The 22,358-nt window shown below is 42.2% G+C and overlaps 1 protein-coding gene across 2 annotated transcripts in view; it reads left to right on the forward strand.

Annotated features, from left to right (window-relative positions):
• Nucleotides 1–191: 191 nt before the first annotated feature.
• The window catches only part of glis1b (GLIS family zinc finger 1b), a 99,415-nt gene continuing 77,248 nt past the window's right edge, over nt 192–22,358 (forward strand). For both annotated transcript variants that reach the window (XM_080769348.1, XM_080769349.1), the window contains exons 1-2: nt 192–480; nt 705–1,046. In XM_080769348.1, the coding sequence (XP_080625474.1) occupies nt 749–1,046 (298 nt within the window). In that variant the 5' untranslated portion in view covers nt 192–480; nt 705–748. The remainder of the gene's footprint in view (nt 481–704; nt 1,047–22,358) is intronic.

Consider the following 22,358-nt stretch of genomic DNA (forward strand, 5'->3'; position numbering starts at 1 on the left):
CTGAAAATCTGAGCTATGATTTGTACCCCCGCCCTTCTCCATCGTAATTAGTTTGGCACCTGTCCACGAATTGCTGTTGCGCAAATTCAACATCTACACACGCAGCGCTCCGTAGTCTACGGCATGCAGCCTGTCTCTGTGTGTAAAACGGCTCCTCTCGATCGATATAATCACATCCCCCCATAATCCTATCCCGGCGGACACTGCCCTCATTGGAGAGGAAAGAAGTTATAGTTGAAATACTGCGAAGTCAGTCAGTGGACCTATCGGATGTCAATCAGAACCAGCCAGAGAGACGCGCGTCCTTTCGGGATGCTGCTGCATGGGACGACAGATACAACACAGCTGAGCTGCTGATTATTATTACGCTCAATGTTTTATTCATTTCCCTGGTCATTTGGAAAAGAATGCTGACGTACACATGTGTAGCGTACATTCATTCATCTTTTATTTTTCGGTGCTCGCTTATCGTTTCATAAGGTATGCGATGTTGTCATGATGACATGTTTATTGATTTATTTTTATTACGTTATTATAGTTGTAGTAGCCTATAGCCTATTTCGATTTATGATGATGAATTAATCTGTGCGCAACTTCTACATTCCTGTCCATTTGAGCATTATATTTGTTGCAAACTAGCCTAGGCTAAGCCGATAGCAGTCTTTGTTTAAGATTTGTTTTCCCTTTTTTCCCTTATGTTGCAGGTAATGTGAGCTGGACTTTCACACTCTTGAGAGCCGCGGTTTCAATGCAGAACTCCTCGGCACTGTTCGGGATGGTTAGTCACTGTCAGACCCCAACGTTCACAGACTTCACGGGCATGACGCTCTCAATGTACAGCAGCAAGACGGACATCTGTGCGAGACGCGTCGGGAACGATGGCTTTGGAGCCCAGAATTGCCGGAGTCCGCACCACAACCCGGCTCATATGCAATGTGCCAGTCCAAAGCGACCCGGCGCGTCCGAGGAGCGCTATGGGTCTCAAGAAAAACCGCATCTGACAGCCAAAACTCCACGCACATGCTTTTCTGTCACACCCGGGCAAGGTAAGCTGAACTTTCCACAAAATGCAGAAAAAGTCACAATCAATTTAAGCAAGATCACTGATTTAGATATTGTATTGTGCTACTTGTGAATTCCTATGACCAAAATAGTAGCAGAATAGGAATATTTCATTCAATGTTGAATGTCATCTATTAGCACTTTAGTGTTTATATTATGGAAAATCCTACAGTTGCTGTGGGAAATGGCTAAAATAAACCACTCAAACAGCAGTTGTTGAAGTGTGACCGATTTGGAGAAGGATTACACAAGAATTTTGAGATTAATTTAGATGGAAATATAATCAGACCGTGATCTGAAATAATACTGACACTGGTCCAGATGGCTGCCTGGGAGCATACTTTTGCTGTCTTTTGATCCAGCGGTACTGTATATTTTGTTGACAGAATCCTGTTTGCCGTGGATTAGGCTATGGTTAATTAGACCCAGAAGTCACTTGGATGCTGGGACAATTCATAAATAACACAGCACAATCAAAGCCTTTGCAGCACAGGAAGACCATGTGTAGTGATACATGTGCAATATAAGTGCCAAATAAGTGTGCACTTCCTATGGGTGTCAACAGCACATGGCTGCATTTAACTTAAGGGGGAGTTCATTGTGATGTCAGCTTATTTAGAAGATGCACACTTGGTGTTAAGACCTCTCTGGTGGCCTTAATGGCTCTGACAGATTAAAATAATAATATATTACTTTAATAAATGCTTATTTTTATTTTCATTGTCAGTTCAGGCAATTAAGCTAAGGATTCTGCATGAGAAACACATTTTGTTTCTTTAGTGAAATCTCCCCGTTGATGGCTAGTTGTAGGACATGCCAAAAAGCATCTTTGACACCAGCTCATCAATAACTGCGTAAACGTAAAAACAACAATTGCATAGCTGAAATAAACACTGGCAACATCCACAAGTGGTGTGGAAACAAGACCCACTGCTTGGGTGTATGCCTGTCTTGTGTGGAAGCCTATACTCCATCCTGTTTAGACAGCATGTTGTTGTGAATGGGTGGACGGACGTAATTACTGGCCCATCCTAAATTATGATTAGACAGAAGAACTGACTTTTATATTAGCAATCATCCTCACAGCAAGAAGAGGATCAACGGATTTGATTATTGTTTCTTCTGACTAAACGCAAAACATGTGGCTGCCGAATGTGCGTCTGCATTTATGAGTTTTCTTGGAGCACAATTGTGCCCTCAGAACCCCCCGTCCCAGCATCCCCCAAACCAGAATGAATCGTCTCATTGTCTTTGGGATAAGTCTTTTGAACTTGCTCCGTAAATTGTGGGAAAGCGTGTTATGCCTTTGTGAATTTATGTTGTGTACGTTAATATTGAAACAGTTTGTTTTACAGTTCCCTTCTGTCAGAAACAGTGTCAGAAAGACATGCATAATTGTTCATATTTTATCTTTTACAATCATAATTGCTGTGGCAATATCAATTTGAGTAATTTGATAATTGTGAATGTTATATGTGAATGTTTTTGTTCTACTGTAGAACAAAAACATTCATAAGTACCATTCTCTCAACCCCCCCCCCCCCCCCCCCCCCACACACACACACACACACACACACACACACACACACATTGATTGAAATATTTAATATTTATTAACATTTTGCAGAATTACAGTATATTTCAAGCACAGCCAAAGAACAGAACAGGAATTCATCATAAAGGAGGTAAAAAGGGAAAGAAACATATATTATACAGTGAGGGGAACACTTTCATATTCTCCATGGAGTACGTAATTTTAGTATTATTTTTTAAATTTACAGGTTAGCTTACCTGGTAGCCTATATTGCAAATCAAATGCAACAATAACAAATGTGTTGTTTGGTTTGGTCAAATATGTAGGCATAGTACTGCTAATATATTACCTCTGTCGCCCCCGTAATTGCACAGTATGATGTTTGCCAGGTCACAGTGTATTTTGGTTGAGTCTGGATTACAAAAACTATCACTGGACTCATCAGGTTTGTGTATCATGCTTCATTTCAGAGAGATTATGTTTCAAACTCGTCTGTGGGGACAGAACTGGAGTTCAAACTGCATTCTCCAGCACTACTTTACATTCATACTGAAAAGGATTTATTTAAAAATAACAGACTCTAATATTTGTTCTGGCGGATATAGGACAATGGATGGAGAACATATTACCTCAAATCAAATGTATTACCGTTGACCTCTCTGTCGTTGCAAAATGGGAAACTTTATCCAGTGATAACTGCTAGTGAGAGGCAGATTTGTATCTGTTGCGCTGAGGATAGTAGTAGTGAGTGACGCATGGCAAATCATCATCAAGCATGATTCCTTCACTTCTTAATTTACCATGGGGACTGTAAACAATCTGATAGCAAGGATACAGTCATGACTGACATGATTTCCAATAGAGAGAGCGAGCGCACGCGTGCGTGCGTGTGTGTGTGTGTGTGTGTGTGCACGCACGTGCTACCGTGCGTGTGTGTGTAAGTAAGAGATTATGGTGTTTGTGTGTATGAGTTGATGGAGTGAGTGACTATATGATTAATGTAGTGATCGCTAGTAATCAGTGAGTTGGATTGGAGGAGAGGACTCAAGTTCTTCACTGAAGTGCATCGAGATAGAGCAGGATCCTGTCTCTGTTCAAAAATCTTTTAACACTGATTCCCCAATCTTTTTGTTTGGGGAAAATGGATATGATAGGCCAAAAATAGCACTACATACAGTTGAAGCTATATAGCTTGCCGATATTGACAAAATCACATGATATTTTTGACCAAAAAACTTGATATCGAAATGAAGTTCAACAGCTTGAGCTTTTTACTATTATATTGTATAATAAAACCAGGCAAAAGCAATCCCAGATCATTCTCTTATCACAATATCAATATAATATCGATATATTTCCTGGCTCTTTTCTGAAACCATTACATTTTACATCCTCGGCTCATCATTATGTGCCATCTGTTCAGGGATATGTTCCAATCACTTACGTAAATTTATTTACTATTAAGTCTGTATCCTGGCCTTTTGTGTTTGTTAATTAGATGACTATTCATTGATTTTGTTCAGTGAGACTTTTTCACAGTGAAGTGACGTTGCGCCATGTGTTTAGGTTTGGAAACTCCGTCCTCTATGCACTGTTGCTCTTAGTGAAAGCCAATAGTGGTTGATCATCTTTACACTATGAGCCCACTGTACTATAAATATCAGTGCCCACCAGCAATGAAAATATTTAACTTGCAAAGAAAAACACTTTACCCACTCGAAAAAGAATATCACGTTTGAATGGAGTGTGTACTCTAGTATCATTTGATACCGTACTAAAGTTTCTTCTGGCTGGGACTGTCTGGCGAGGAGTCTATGAGCTTATTTGAGGAAAATGTTTGAATTAGAGGAGTGTGCTGGAGTCCCACACTCTGTTTCTCTGATAAATTCAGAGGCGTGCGTGTGTGTGTGTGTGTGTGTGTGTGTGTGTGTGCGTGTTGATTCAGCCTGTGAAAAGATGAGTAATGGACACAAGAGTGAGTCCTTATGGCTACTAGTAACATGTCTTTTGTTATTTCCTGTAGTTCTTTGCAAGTGCTGCATGAATGCTGTACATATATCCACACACACACACACACACACACACACACACACACACACACACACACACACACACACACACACACACACACACAGAGAAGAGCAAACACGCGTACAGAATGCACACACTTCGGCCATTGTGCGTTGGCATTGGCAACCATGTTGAATTCCCTCAAAGTGACTTAGTTTCCTATGTTTTCCCCAACAGTATTTGTAGACGTCAGCCTGCGGGGTGATAATCTGACCATTATGAGAAACAACCAAACATTACTGCCCGCTTTAAGGCACTATGTGTCATAAGTGTTTAACGACCACTTGCCAGTAGCTTGTGATTACTTTTGGTTGTATGTGCTTATACAAGCACATTAAATGGATTTGGAGAGGTTGGCTTGCGCCTTGAAGTTCTTCTGTGAGTTTAGTTGTCTCCACCAGGCCAAAGGCGTGGCCGAGACTATGTTTTTGCCCCCGTCCGTCCATGTGTTAGTTAGTCCATGTGTGTGTCTGTCTGTGTGCAGCTAATTTACGGCATGTTAAAACTGGGAATGCCCTTATATCGCCACACATCGTAATGTGTACACATTACCTCTATAGTCATGTGATCAAGTAGGATCTCTCCGATTTTTCATATTCCATTCTGATTGGCCATTTTGAACAAAATGCCTCAAATCATGAACACAGTGTTTGTTTTTTTTAAATATATTTTTTATCCCACGATTTTGTAACCCATTTTTCACCCCTGTGTCAATCATCTAATGTGATCCTGGGCTCTACACACCCTCCGCCAACCTGGGGAGAGCAACAGACTTAACTCATGCTTCCTTCATGCTTGAGTGTCCAAGTTGCTCCTTTACACCTGACAGGGGGGAGTTTCCCTGGTTGGACGTAGCGCGTGGAAGGAACACGTTATTCCAACCAGTTCCTTTCCCCTCCATCAGGCGCCCCGGCTGGCCAGGGGGAGGCAGTTTAGAGACCAGGATTACTGCATGTTTTTGTGAGGGTATCTACCCTAGGGGACACAGTGTTTGATTGCAACAAAACTTTGCACACACATTCCCACTAGGCGAGTAGGCGAAGGAAGAAATGGCACCCTACATTTTTTAAATCAGTGCCATGGTGGCACTATAATGGGCAAATTAACATTTTGGCCTATACATTGTTTTCCACTGGATTTCTTAGCTCATTAGGCAACTCCCCAAATTGGCCCATTTCCATGTGACAATATTAAAGGGCCACTTCACCCTTTTTGCAACCAGATCTTATTTTACTGACACTTTACTGGGGTTGTGGTTTTAGATATTTTAGTATTTCAAATGCCTGATGATGCGTCAGACATTGGTCTCACTTCCTTCCTGCATGGAGTACATGTTGTCACACCTCCATGCAAACTCCCCCTCTCCACAAGGAGGGGCAGTGCACCAAAGCATTATGGTCATTGTAGTAATTCAACAATCCAGTCAAACACACAGACTTCATAATTTTTCTGGCCATGGAGTGCAAACTTCAAATTGATCTACCAGCTCACAGGGTGTCGTGATGCAACATATTGTGTACTAGATCTGCTATTTACTTATTTGTACATTTTACCTATAATGGCATGCCCAAAATTGGGTAGCCAAGTTGAATGTGGTTAAAGCCGAGAAGGTTCAGAAAATGAGGAATCATTCACTTGAATCATTCACTTGAAAAAAGGCTTGAAATTGTTGCTCTCTAATTTTGGAAATATTTTCACGTCATATTTTGTTAGGTTGGGGTGGCATTTCATTAACCTAATAGCAAAAGGGCTGTCGTGTGAATGGGCTTTTATCTAACACCAGTTAAATGGACACTGCCTTTTCAATAACTGGAACGCCTTCATTGGCATGAAGTCTCACATTATTTTTTGCAGTAGTAGAATATGGAACCTATTTGGAAAGTATTGTATTAGATTTTCATATGTCCTCCTCACAGTAATGGAAATCAGAAAACTCGCTCTCTCTATATAGAAAGACTTGTCTTCAATCTTCAAGTCAAGGTCTTCCAGAGCATATGTCAAACTCAAGGCATATGCCAAATCAGGCCCATGAATGATTCATCTCTGGCCCGCGGGATGATATTTATTTACTATTAGAACTGGCCCGCTGGTATATTGCTTGCACCACCATAATACTACGAGTAAGACGCCTGAGGGCAAGAAGCGACCTCGCACTAAAGGGCGAGATCCCGTGCACTGGCCATATATGGAGCGTGTCTTGAGTGTACAGGGTTTGATGAAGTCAGATCAACATATGGAATGTCAGAACAGGTCAGCTCCATATATGGAGAAAGAGGGGGCAGCGTGTGGATGTTGAAGGATCAACATATGGAATGTCAGAACAGGCTCTGACATATCCATATTGTTTATTGTTTATTGATTGGATCCCCATTAGCTGACACCATGGCGACAGCTAATCTTCCTGGGGTCCATATAAAATACATACAAAAAATACATACGGTAATTACAAATACATTCAACAGTTAAATACATGAAAATACATAATTACAATTTATTCTATAAAATTAACACAGTTTACTGTCTAACATGTCAGTACCAGAAGGTTTGTCACATGGCAGTGATGCCAACAAGTTTTCAATGTCAAAGCTACTTACTTGCACAAAATCAAACTTACAGTTTTTACCATTCATTATGTTATTTTCAATTAATTTGCATGAGGAGCCATCAGATGGTGACATATTTTCTCTAAGAGTTTCAACCTTGCTTGTAAAGTAGTTGTTAAAGTATGTGGCAATTTCAGCTGTTTTAGTCAGAAACTCTCCATTGATTTCAATAAATGAATTAGTCTGGTGTGCAGATCTTCCCATTATTTGATTCAATATTTTCCACAATTGTTTTCCATTATTTTTGGAGTCATTCATTTTATTCTTATAATATTCTTTCTTTTTGCTTCTATTTATTTTAGTGACATGATTTCTTAATTTACGGTATTCCATTCTGTGAGACAGCAAACCAGATGAGTCAACCAACTTTTTAGCTTGGTCACGTTGCCTCATGATCGATTTGAGATCAATGTCAATCCAGGGGGCGCCATTGGCCCTGACAGTTGTTTTTCTGACAGGAGCATGTTTGTCTACAATCTGCAAAAATGATTTCATGAATATCCCCAAAGCTACTTCTGGGTCCTCCTCAAGACAAACAGTTGACCAGTTAACATTTTTCACTTCATCAATAAACAGTTCTTGATTAAAATGTTTATACGACCTCTTATGTATAACCAAGCAAGGTGCTTTTGGGACCTTAGTTTTCCTTTTAATAGCAATTAAATTGTGATCAGTGAAGCCAAGAGCTATCGATACTGTTTTAGTACATTTTTCAGGAACATATACAGATATTGATGTCATCAGGGATCTCCATATATGGGCTTAATTGCGACAGCAGGTCGTATTTACTATGATCCCTGATCATCCCTGATGATATCATAGTGATGTCATGAGACCTGGGCACAATATACTGTATGTTGTTAAACGCACCCCCCCCCCACACACACATACACGCACACAGTGCCAACAATTCTGGGCCTAACAGCTCATCTATGCACACCTCTATATTGCTGTGTATGTTTAGGTTTATTATGGAGCTACACTATTAATGGAAGTGTGTGTGTGTGTGTGTGTGTGTGTGTGTGTGTGTGTGTGTTACACCTGCAAATCTTTTTAAGTATAGCCTATCTAACGAGCACCGATAGGGACATTCTTTTGACTCTATGTCGACTAGTTTCTCACCGCTCGCCAAATTCCCACGAGGCCGAGTTGGAGCCTCAGCCCACGTCGTTTTGTGTCCTGCATGAGCTCAGCCGTGAGGCATGACTAAATGCGAGGGTGCTGCCTGGGGTGGGTGCTGCAGGGTGTAATGTTTGCAGCATGTTCCATTGATTCATAAAGCCCAGCAACCCGATGATGATTCCACAGCGGTATTCCCGTAAAACCTCAGTCTGGAGTCTGAGGAGATGAAGAGGGAATGCTGGGTAATGGAATGAGAGCGCTTCCTGAGTCACAGCCACTAGAGAGAGCGAGAGCAGTCCTGATTTGGCAGCTGCTTTGGCTGAATCATCTCAATCAAACCGGGCATGGAATTCTCTCATGACGTTTATGGAAATAAAGGATTAGTGGGAGTGGGTGAAGACCTAAGTGTGTTGCATCAGGTTAGCTGACTTGTCCTTCAAAGAGATGGAAGGAGAGCTATTTACAGTATGGGAGGTAATCTTCTGAAGTGGTCCCCTGCAAAGTGGATTTACTCTGCACATACAATGTTCATATGTGTGCTGTACTGTATGTAAGTGCGCATTCACATCGCAAATACAAGTGCACACATTCATGCACACGGAACCTTTAAATTGCATTATTGTGTGTGTGTGTGTGTGTGTGTGTGTGTGTGTGTGTGTGTGTGTGTGTGTGTGTGTGTGTGTGTGTGTGTGTGTGTGTGTGTGTGTGTGTGTGTGTGTGTGTGTGTGTGTGTGTGTGTGTGTGTGTGTGTGTGTGTGTGTGTGTGTGTGTGTGTGTGTGTGTGTGTGTGTGTGTGTGTGTGTGTGTGTGTGTGTGTGTGTGTGTGTGTGTGTGTGTGTGTGTGTGTGCGCGCGCGCGCGAGATATAGAGAGAGAGCTTTAAATTGTAGATTCCTTGCCGTCTGCCTCCAGCCCTCCAGCTTCTTACTGAATGCTAGCGAGGTCAGACATTCTCATTCTTTGTGACCAGTGTGGTATGATTATGGCATCTCGCTGTAACCAAAGGCATTCTAACTTTCAAGAGATTGAACTCTATGCCAATAAATCCCAAACAGCCACACAGCAGGATAAAAAAAAGATCTGGTTTGAATGAATGTCGAAATATCTCTGTAATACCAGAGGAAATGTGTTCTGGGCCTCAGTCTAATAGAGAGAAGTGCTAGTTCTCAGTGCTGGTTCTCAGAATGATATGTCATCATAAAAGTGTATTTTTAGCCCCAAACCTAAACATAGACTATTACCCTCGTGCAATGTTTGTTAGTTAGATTGGCTGGTGATTGAATTCCCTGGTTGTGTGAAATTACTCTTTTGCAATAATCTCTCTATACCTCTCTTGTTAATTTTCTGTCTTTTCCTACCTGAATCTCTGCTTATTTCTTGCTCTTTCTACCACTGCCCCACCATCCTCTCTCTCTCTCAGACAGTCTCTCACGCACGCGCATGCACGCCTGCACGCACGTGCGCACACACACACACACACACACACACACACACACACACACACACACACCCCCTGTCTCTGTACCTTTCTTGCACTCTCACCGTGTTTGCCAGGAGAGGCATGCCACTGCTAACCGCACGTCCATAGAGTCCGTATTACTCATGCATTTTCAGACAGCTGCCGACTGCTCTCGTAGACCTCTTCGCTGTATGACTGAGCGCATGGGTGGGTCTGTGATTTACATCTCGGCTGTGCCACTTGCTGTTCTTGGCTCAGCACTCATGGCTTCATCAAAGAAAAATCCGTTCCTCACTCACTGCGGCAGCTTAGAGCAACGTTTGTCCACCCGCTGCTGCACTGCACTGCGCTGCACTGCGCTGTGCTTGTCTGTCTGTCTGTCTGTTTGTCTGTCTGTCTGTGCTGGCACACACAGAGGAGCAGGGCCAAGCGGCTGACTGGCAACTCACAGCTGCCAACTCAGCTGGAGAGAAAGACATACATTATAGGCAGGAGGGGAGGGGTGCAAGAAGGGAGACAGAGGCAAAGAACTAGGGAGGAAGGGTGAGGAAAATGGAGAGGCAGAGTAGCAAGGGAGTTAGAGAGACAGTGGCAGAGAGAAGATGGATTTGTGCTGCATGCCTTGGCTGCTCTTTAAATGGTCTACGTTTACAGTAGTGTTTTCCCCAAAGCACTTTACAATGTATGCGTTTAACATTCACAGAGGAGGAGGCAGCCATGAGAGGCACCAAACTGCTTGTCAAAAAAGCGTTTGGTGTTGTGCGCAAGGACACTTCGACATCCTTTCCCCAGACAACTGCTCCCCTCTGAGCTATGATGCCCCAAGAATAGCTTTCTGAGACTGTGTGAGTGTTCTTTTGGTCACCTGAGTCGATGATGATGAGTCGTCTGCTTCTGCTTTTCCACTAGAGAAGAATAATATGCCTCTGTCAGCACATGCTTTCTTACTGTGCTCATCGCTTTAGCTGTGATGCTGATGTGAGTAACATTCACAGCAGGCAGCAGTTGCTGAGTGCGTACCACATTGTGCTTTTTAAACCACTCAACAGTGAAAAATATAGCAATTTCTTTTGGACCTTACTACCCAGGCACACAGGCGTGCTATCATACAACTGTCTGAAACCTTTCTTCTATTTTTGTATGTTTTTTTTAATTAAATCTTTTACAAGACTGGACATTTTCAGGGACCAATCAGCCAGCCAATCAAACGTTGGCTTCGTCCGAGTGGTCAAAAACAAAACGGGCAAGCATGATGCGATCCGAGGCTGCCATTTTATGCCTTCATTAGAGCTTAGCAGAGAGCAGCCAAAAAGCTTGATTTTTATCCTCTCTGTTGTTCACCGTACATTTCTGCCAGTGAGCTGCCACGGGGCAGTGCCCAGCCAGCTCACCACGCCATTGGCTGGCGCCTTCCCCGAGGACTATGAAAAACATTATAAAGTCTAATAGTGCAGTTTATATATTTTATTAGTGCTTGTTAATAAAAGCTTGAGCGTTCTGGAAGAATTAGCTATTCTCTGGTCATGTGCACCGTTCCCTGGCCCTGGTGCTATATTAAATTACATTCTGCTGCTTAAGCAGTGCTAATAACTGCACTATAGCGAGGCACTGAATTATGTTTGTTTGGAGAAAAAGCACTTTGCTTTCACAACGGCCATGAATGATGAAGCCATCATACATCATAAATCGGGAGAATGAGAAATTGTACTTAACTACTTCTATACTACCTTGGATTTAAACATTCACATTTGCCTTTATCAGATATGGAGTTGTCTGGGTTATTGTCCTATAGATAGATAGATACAGCCAAGTTCCTGTGATTCAGCTAAAAATAAATATACATTCTTTATTTGCTGGCAAACAAATCCTCAACTCATAATTTATGTACTGTAGTTTTTTTCTCTCTTTTTTTGTTCTTCTTTCTACTGACAAGTGACATCATCCAACTCACTTTAACCACCCAAGGCCTATATACTTTAGTCATTATGACAAATGAAAAAATAGCCGTAATGTGACGTGTTACAAGCTTGTTGATTTATTTTACGTTTTTTATTATTTTAAATTATTGTGACTATTTGGCCTATATAGACATGCCCAAAATAGGGAAGCCAGGTTTAAAGTGGTTAAAGGTTAATTATAATTGTGTACAGTTACAGTATGTTGTACAGTTACAGTATGTTGGAGAAAAGTTGCAATTCACTTTGCAGTCCCACCGCAGTGACTGTGGACAACACTCTCCATACTGTATGCTGCAGTGGTGGAAAAAGTACTACATTTTCTTTTAAGTAACAGTAGCATTATGTCCGGAATAAAAAAATGACTACAGTCAAAGTATTAGATTAAAAATGTACTTAAAGTATCAAAAGTACTCATTATGCGGTATGTCCCATTTCGTGGTGCAATGCATTGTGAGCTTGTAGATCCTCTATTTTCAAATGGTCGAAATGTATATAGGGCTGAAGTGGTTAATAATAATCAAAATCTACAAAGTAACTAAAGTTTTCAAATAAATGTAGTGGAGTAAAAGTACAATATTTGGATACAAGATGTAGTGGAGTAGAAGTAAAAGTATTGGAAATCTGAAATACTAGTACAAATACCTCAAAATTGTACTTAAGTACAGTACATGAGTACATGTGCTTGGTTAATTTCCAACACTGCCATGCTGGGAGGAGGAAGTGGAGAATTGTGAGGAAGTGACTGAGGCCAGTACCATGTTCAGGTTAATCTGTGCAGTAGTTTATGCTGCTGGGAGCCGGGAGCCCGGCCAGGCTGACTCTGGATGTTAATAAAGTTTTAAGGCTCCATGCCAGTGCTATGATCTCCTAAAATCCTCAGGGTTATTTTTACAGACTTCACTTATATTTGGAGGGAGAGGCCGATGTTCGGTGGACTAATATCAGAGAGCGGAGATGCTGGATGCGATAAAAAAGATGCAATTTCCCACGACGTGATACTGTTACAGCACATGGATTTTCTCATTGTCTGAGGCTCAGAGTGGGAAAATCTTCTCTCATATCGTCCATATGAGAACTGCAGATGCGGTATTGAAAGAGCAAACTGGTTGATGCCAATTTTCCTTCTTTTTTCATGCCGTGGTTCTGCACGAGTCTAGTCTATAAGAGGGTCTGTCTGTCATCATATACATCATAGAGGATGACCACATGAAGTACGAGATTTACATCTCGTACTTACATTTTATTTGGATCCCGAGGCCGAGATTCATGTGAATCGATTTGAGTTTTTGCTTTGTGTGTCTGTGTGTACCACGGAATGTGATGATTTGATTGGCTGTATGTGATGATATATGACAATGTATGATGATAAGAGAGCCCCTCACTTCACACAAGTGTGATTTAATTTTTTTTATCTAGTGAAGGTTTGCAGAGCACAGACAATCCCTTGCAGCTTTCCCTCACTGCACACTTCTACTGTTGACCTTTGAGCTGCTCTGCTCGAGGCACTCCAGTGCACCTTGAGAGTAGTGGGTTGCACAAGTCACTAAGTTGCTCACAGAGTTGCCAGATACGCACGCAGCTGTATTGCCTTGCACCTTGAGAGCAGCTGCTGCTCTCAATGTGCCCTTAGACATTAATTAGACATTAATTTCCCCACTGTTATTTATATTTTCTAAGAGTATAAAGACCAGCAATCTTCCAGTCACAAGCCCATCTCTGTGACCTCTAGGCCAGGGGTTCCCAAATATTTTCACCTCAAGACCCAAAAGAAAAATCTCCCCAGGACCCAAACAAAAAAATATCAAATACATCCTGAATTAGGCCCTATTTCAAAAGTAGTGGATTTAGACGATCTACAAGCTCACACAGGGTCACAATGCTTCATGCTACTGCTCCTTCAGCTCCTGTATTTTGTGTCCGTCAGATGTTATTCAAATGTCTGTGCTTAGCAGTCTATGACAGCGCCGTCCTGGCTGTCCAATTGTTTGGAACCGAAATAATGACTGAGGATGACTTTGGCTTGAAGCTGCCGTGCCGATGTCGTTCGCTGTCTTTCCTGCCAGAGAGACGTCAAGTCGATTTCATCCTCTGGGCCTGAAAACTACATCCCACAAATGAAGCCGATCCCTTTGTCCAGAAGTTTTCCACTCCTGGAAGCAGCAGAGGCATCTATCATATACTCCCAATTGCCGTGTTATCACAGGGGCTTTCTGGACAATCTGTCTGTTTTTCATTCTCTACACTGGTTGTTTCTTGAATGTCTGTTTTACTTGACGCACTCATCCATCTATTGGCAGCATCGTCCTACTACAGTAGCATCTTGAATGTGTAAATACTTGGGTTGTAATATCAATGTCAATCAGAGCCCAAATGATACTGGGTTATTGGGGCCGATACTGATATTAGGGTCACATTGTTTGAGGGGTGCTAAACATCTGACTATCAGACATGATGTCACGTGGCAGCCACATCTATGGACTTTTAATGTTTGTCTTATTCATGCTCTCCAAAAAAACAAACCCTCACTCGTGACGTCATGTGGCAGCCACAGTGGGCGCCCCTCACTTCACACTAGTGTGATGTTTGAGGGGTGCTATCCCCTCCTATGTCCAGCTTTGAGGGTATGTGTAAACGCAAACATTGTGTAAACACAAACATTGAAGACGAAGGTGAGGATGCAAATTGTGGTTGGCCGGAATGAGATGATGTATGGTGATGTATGATGATAAAAGCGCCCCTCACTTCGCACGGGTGTGATTTTTCTTTTTCTTTAAAACATTTTTACAATGATCGCTCCTCAAATGTGTTTACCAAACTGTTTTTGTAATTGAGACAGGATATTTTACAGTTGACCTACAAGCTCACAGCGCGAGGTGTTGTAAGGCTGTAGATTGGCTATTTTCGGTTTCGGTTTCGATTAGCCTAGTTATTTTAAGATGAAAGCGTATTTGAATTGATCAGACTAGCAATAGAATACAAGTTTAGAAGCATCTTCCAGAAACATGAATATTCTCAGAAATGTCATAAAAGCAGCCGGCCTAAAACATCATCACATTTTCTGTCTTGATATTTTATTTTGCTTTATTCCATGGATACAATGTGTCTGTGATAGCCAATTATTATCGGCCAACCGATCAATCGGAATGCAGCGTAAAGGGCATGGAGCCATTTCTTTCCCCCCTGTACAATCTCTTCTGTACAAACTGTTGTTCTTTGATTTACAGTTGAGCGCTTTATCCTCGTTTAAACCTAGACTCCTATGGAGCATCGTACAGTACAATATGTGCTCTTTAAACAGATCCACATGATTTTAAATAATCTGTCACCCCCAGTATGCACCTCTTCATTAACATGGTTTAAGTCCCCCATAAGACCCAGAAGTCAGCTTCTATAAAACACGCCTTAATACAAACATCATGTTGGACACATAGGATCTCTAAGGGGGTTGCTGTTGGCAGTAGTTGCCGCACCGTGTGTGTGTGTGTGTGTGTGTGTGTGTGTGTGTGTGTGTGTGTGAGACATTTATTGGGGCAAAGTTGAGAGGATAAGATAGACAGGTTCATGAACACAGAACATACTCTCAGAGAGCATAGCCAAGCCCTACTGTCAAGGAGTGTGTGTGCGCGTGTGCGTGCGCATACACAATGCTCCCAGAGATTCACTTGTTTGAATGATATCTGCAAACCATGTGTGTGCACTGTGCAGGCCCATGTACCGTATGTCTATATAGCGCATCTGCACACACGTCTGTCAGTGCATTAAACATAGTCAGGAGCAGAATTTATGTTGACGTTCCAAAGCATGAATCCATTTGTGAGAGAGTAGATGAGGGTGGGTTGGCTCCAGCAAAAATGGAACGCAAAAAAAAGAAATGGTGCTTAAACTGAATCGTGGCATTTCATTATCATCACTGGCTTGACATTTACAACCTTTTACTCTGCTCTGTACTCAGCCTTTACAACAGTATACAGTACACAGAAAATAGCACATCTACAAGCTCACAATGCGTCACAGCACAATGTGTTGTGAGCCTGTAGATCTATTTCCAGTATATTTCGGCTCTTGGGGGACTTATGCCTGTATGAGTCAGACATAAGTCCCCCAATAGCATGCAGCTTCGTTCACTGTATCCAGAATGCTGAGATTGTACGATCCACCCACTCGGACTGGACACTTTGGGCTCACGTGGCTCTCATTTAAACCTTCACACAACTGGAAACATTATTAAAGACCACTGAGCATTTGATGAGAATATTTTTGAGAAACGTCTGGGTATTTCCTTCCCAGTAAGTGTTCCTCACTGATGCTGAGTCATAGGTTTGATGGGACACATGGAGCGAAGGTGGGAGGTGCAGGGGGCGGGGGGATGAGAGGGGCACTGAAGAGCAGAGGAGATACTGTAGGAAGAGAGGACGTTTTATTTCTTTCTCTGCTATGTGCTCTCTCTGTTACTGTTTTGCTAACTTTTGCCCTTAAATAGCCAGATCACAGTTCTCGTTCACTAATACCAATATAAAAAAAAATATTAACCTTTGAGCTTGTATCGACAGTGATCTAACAGTCGAATATTTGAACGTTGAATTGAAAGCGTCGCAGCCCTGACGGCCAGGTGCTGAATGCTTGGCTGCGAGAGATGCCGCCTCAGCCAGTTGGAAAATGCTTTGCAGAATTTATCTGCACTCTTTTCCCTTGACAAATTATTTTATTGTTCCCACACAGTTGGTTTTCATTTAAGCTTTTGGCTAATGATAGGAGCTGAGAGCATGTGCACTATTCGTGTTCCTGTATGCAGCGCACATACCCTGACTGTTCAAATCTGACATAATTCAATTAAAACGTGCAACAAAAGGCACACAGATGTACGTAGACAGCACACACATTTAGGGCACTCCTCGTAAAGGAATGGCTTGATTTATCAGTTAGAACATTGTGCTGAAAAATCATTGCTGTCAATGTGCAACAAACTAGTCACAGGTAGCCTACTACCTGAAGGCATCCTAACTTCTCTAGAACACCAGTCCCCCCCACCACCACCATGTCAGCCATCTGCCAGCACCACTCCAAAATCCAAAACCCTTAATCACATTACGATGCCGTGTGTCATGTGCTCTAACTAGTAGACAGGCTGTGTGACTGCTGTAGATGGATGTGAGAGATAGGGTGGAAGTTCCTCGCCCCCGTGTTCGCCCCGTGCTCTTGCACTCTCCCTGACCTGAGCTCACTACACCGGGACCGGGCCGCTAATCTTTTACAAATGCTGGGAGTCTCCACAGCCTGCCCCTCTCTGAGACAGCTTAGTCAAAACAGCCCTCTGCTGCTCCTGAGTGCAACCTCAGCCTCCTCTAGTTTAATTCAAACACGGACTAACTAACAAATACCTGCTGCTTGTTCCGCAGCATTATGCGGGCCGGTGTGTTCAGGGACTCTCCATGGAGTTTGACAGCGTGTTTGCTGTTCAGTGTGGGGGAACACACTGCCTTACTGTGTTACAGGGGTTTACACAACTTGTTGGTAAGCTGATACAGGAGACATTGAAGGTCTGCTTAGATAGAAACACTGCACTGGTTTATAGGAAATGTACGGTATTTTGTTTTAGTTATTATCCATATTATTTTATTAGATTTTATTATATTACAGTGTGTGTTCATTGCAGTTATCCACTGCTACACTTTTGGATGTTTTAGTTAGCAATATAACATTTTGGATCAAATTATGATGTCTGCTAATGTGTTATAAATGCCATAATACACACATAGCCAATCACAATATACCACAGCCTTGTGTGTATTATTGCTTGCACACTTTCAATCTAGTGGCCCTATTTTGGGCATGTTCAACATTCTTGCTACAGTAGGTCAGAATGCGTCACGAAGAAATGCGTTGTCAACTTGTAGATCACCTACGTATTGTCGAATAGCCAAAGTAAAAAATGGGTATAAAATAAGTGGTTAAGTATATTGTAAATAAATACATATTGACACAATCAATACTTTAGAATAAACTGCTTTAACAAATCATCAAACCAAGCAAACAACAATACACACTGACAGCTCTAAACCACATTGCCAACATTTTAGATCCAATCTGCTATCAACATGACAGCTTGTGTGGAATTCCATGTGCATTACAATTCTGAATTCAATGGAACATCTAATTATCTAATAAGGTTACATCACCACAACTTCCCCCGAAGACTGACATTAATGAGGGCAACAAAACATTTTGGTGTAACATGCAAGCCTAGGTGATGACAGAAAGCTCTTTGTGTGTTTCTTCGGATCCATCATTGCCTCATTCTCCCTTCAAAACCCCCGCCCACTCCCACGCCAGTCCTACAACCCTGCGGCCTTCCATCTTTCCTAAATTAAGCTCTTCAATTACCTCTCCGAGGGTGTTTCTCGTTGAAGAGGAGGACTCTGCCTCATCTCCTGCGTGCTCATTGTTTACATGGCCTTAGCCACATCTTCAGAGCACGTTGGGCATCTAATGGACTCCATGCAGTTCTTGTTCCTCCGTGAGCTCAGGCCTTTGTACACGGACCAGTTGGCATGCCCCAATGAGCTGAATAAAACATCACTGTTTATGCTGTCTCCTTTGAGACATTTAGGAACATTCCAAGTGTATTTTGTGAAGCCTGAGCTATACTCGGTTGTGCATCGTGTTGCACACAGAATCTATACATCTACATCTATATGCTCACAATGTGTCGTGCTAGCAATGTATTGTGAGCTTGTAGATCGGTTGTGTCCGGTGTCTGACTAAAGACATGTTTGATGGGTCTGGAGCAGAATGTTTTGCAACAATTTCATGAATTAGTCTGGTCTTTGCAGTTTATTATTCAGATTCATTTTTCATGCATCTGTTGTGCGTTTGATTACCCTGATTCTCGTTATTGTATCTGTTTACACTGTCCTGGTGCTGGTATTATTGTCTTCTAGTGTAAACTGCCAGTGCCAGCATGTTATATTTTTTATATATTTTTTTACTATTTGTAAATGTTTTAGAAAATTTGATACAATGGGAATAATACATCTTAAGATAGTTCTGCAATAAATAAATACAATTTAAATACAATATAAATACGTAATCATAAAAAAGTAATACTGATAGCATCAAGGATGAGGACTTGTCTGAACTTACCACCTAATGATGGATAAATTATGAATTCCATGTGCGGTATACTATTCCACCCTCACCACCACCACCACCCTCCTGAAAACCACAACTTAAGCAAAGGGAAGCAAGACCTTTTAGCTGTGTCCTTGATAGCATTGCCTATAAATCTACACACACCGTTTGCCCACAGCGCACACTTTTATAGGGCTGGGCCCATCGTTTGACTTGAAAACATGGCTAATCTAGCCCGCTGTAAAGATGCCAGTCTTCTACAAGCCTCAAGAGCTCTGAGACGTGAAGTGAGTCCAGTTAGAGAGGCAGAGCATCGGTATATGTACACTGTGGCCTGCCAAGGTACACTCATTTAACAGCACAAAAAGACTCATACTGAGAACCCACCGCTTTTTTCCCCCTCCAATGTTTATGTTAGGGATGATGTAAAATAGCCAGAATTCATATTTCACATCAGATTCTCTTTTAAGATGGCTCCTCTCATTTTTTAACACGCAAGGAAACAAACATTTGCATTTCAAAGTTCCTCAAATAAAAATAAATGAAAAGCAAACCCTTTTATGGGTTTGGAGACTATATTGGAAAACAGGTCAGGGGCGAAATGAATATTTTTTATGGTTCGTAAAAGAGCTTCACAATGAGTGCCAGGTTATGTGAAAGGCTTGACACACGCTAAGGCCCAAAGCTCTTGGTGATTCCCTCCTCATTTAGCTATACTAAACTTTCTGGCCACTAGCAGCCAAGCAACACAGATGGCATAGACTGAGTGATTCAAACGCAGAATGATTTCTTTATATCTACTCATTATCGTCTGATTAGGCCCCTTTTCACCAGAACTCGTTCCAGAAGCTCGGAATTGACATCTTTTGTGTTGCACATTCTTCACACCTGGATTGACATGGTTGACTTAAACCGTGATTTGTGCTTTGTCGTGTGGTGGAGTCACACCCCAAATGTATTCGATCTGCTATTTTAGTTGCAGGACCCATTCGTACGACTAAGTATAATGTAGCCATAATACTAGCTATGGTTGGGCGACAAAATCAAGATTCAGAAGTCACTATATATTTTTTACCAAATACATCAATATTGATATTATGACGATAGTATTGTATTGTGGTGATCTGCGAGCCTCCTCCGACCGGGGAAAACGGAAGTAGTTGAGTAGTAGTCTCCGGGCCCCGGCCCTGCGCAAGCTATTTAACACTTGTGGCCAATAGGCCACAGTCATAGTGTTAAAATCAGATAAGACAACACATTTGCCATATCACGATATTAAAATATCCCAAATCACAAAGGACATCTACGTCATCTAGTCTTATATATCAATATATTGCCCAGCGCTACATAATACTGTGTAATGCTGCTATTTTCCACTGCCACACACACCTGTTTGGGACATACTGTATGACTCTGCCAAGCACTAGAATGACCACGATCATTTGGCCTACAGTGCATGGAAGCTAATGCACAGTGTACTGTACACATGTGGTGTGATAATAGCCTACTGTCTTTACTGTTTTGCATGACCCACTGCTGTGTATGTGTGGCTATTAGGTCATCCTGCCATGCATGCATATGCCTTCCTCAGCAGATGTACGCCTCTCTGCATCAAAGTCACACTGACCAACTCCTGTACTGTATTGTTCTTGGTGATTTTTACTCTAATGACCTTTGTGTTACATTGCATTTGGACTAACCCGTTAGTCCGACATTGTAAAAAAAAAGAGAAAAAAAAGAGGTTTCACTGCTATTGTGACACAACTCGGCTACGGTTTCAGCCATATCCATTTGGCTAACTCAACAGAGGGGAGGGACGCAGTCGCAGCGAGAGCAGAAATCATAATAAAAGGAATCTTATTACAGCCATTAAACAAGAGAAGGGAAAACACAGGAGAGCTTTAAAGCCTGGACATCCAAATGCTTACACAGTGAGAATATATTCGCTCGTAAAGTTCTTTGATGGTGGCCCTGTCCATTCCAACGCGCTGGGGCCGCTGTCTGTGTAAATACCTGCGTATTGACCCCCCACGGTGTAAGATTGAATGTGTTTCCATAGGTGTCGCTCGGTAACGTTTCAGAGTTTTTACGGGGGCCCACAGTACCTCAATCCCCAGCACAACAGAGTCCCCTGAGTCATGCCATCATTTCTCAAGCGGTGATAGCCTACTATGGACGCTTCCTGAGGTTGCAGTGCATTGGGACGAGAGGACCAGAGGAGGAGATGGGGAGTGTAGGCCTGCCTCCTCTCTGTCCAGCTAGGAGAAGCTCTGTTTGATGTCAGATGATATATTTTAGGATGAACCATCCATCTCAGGTTACCCCGGGGCCTGTGTGTGTGTTGGGGGAGGGGAGGGGAGGGGAGGGAGTCAGCCACACGTACATGTCTTCCTGCCTGTATCCATGTTTGTGTGCGTGCGGTTGGAAGGTGGTGGGGGGCAGATCGTAGTGCCAAAGCCTTTGGTGAGAGAAGACTCCCCGCACAATAAAATAATGGTATTGCTGACTTCCCTTAGGTATGTGTGGTTTGAAACTCAACACAGGTTTGCTCAGTGGAAAATGTGGGGCCCTTTCCTCTTATTTACACTGTATATTCATGAAGACCCTGATATTGAGTTGGCAGTGTGGTGCATTCTAAGGCAATGGAAGGTTCCATTATAGCAGCAGGGTCATGAAGGTACTCATTTTTTTCAGGTTTCCTGATGCCCTTTGGTGTCTGACATTGATTGATGTTATTTGCTGAGCAACAGCTGAAATTCAAGTGACCAGTAGTTTGAGACGCGCATGTCTATTTTTCCTCAGCCCTAACCCCATCCCCTACCCTTACCCTAACCCGAGGGAACATACTGTAGGTCTGACCTGGGTTGCGAGGGAAGACAGGGCCTATACTGGAAAAAGAAAAGCAAGAAAGAAGACAAAGTCATATATTATACCAGCTTGTGCCGAGCTAAAACAGGACTATTGAATCTTAAAGGAATCTTAAAGGACAGCCAATGAGAAGAAAGTTGTGAAAAAGTCACTACTAGCGCAGCGACATCATATAGACCAGCTGGTAGTGACTAGTGGATAAACCCATAGGCAGAAATCCTTAGGCCAAAAGTTCCCCTTGCACAAGATATCTCTGCACTACCCCCCCCCCCCCCCCCCCCCCCCCAATATGAGTACATTTTCAACAAAGAGTCACAAATAATCTCTTTTAAGAAATATGAGATTAGATGGAAATCTTTTGCAATGTAGACTACATGCAGATAATAATTATGTACTAATGAGTACTGTGTAATGTCAGTGTAATGTTTTAGACTTTACGAGTTAACACCCTGGATTTGACAATGTATCATTGTTCAATGCCATTACACAGCATGGACTTGGCATGAGCAGCAGCACACAGTGTCATCTGTCTTTAGTTGTATGATAACATTTGTT

This window comes from Protomyctophum bolini (assembly GCF_963924005.1).
Source record: "Protomyctophum bolini genome assembly, chromosome: 8".
Classification (NCBI taxonomy): Eukaryota; Metazoa; Chordata; class Actinopteri; order Myctophiformes; family Myctophidae; genus Protomyctophum; species Protomyctophum bolini.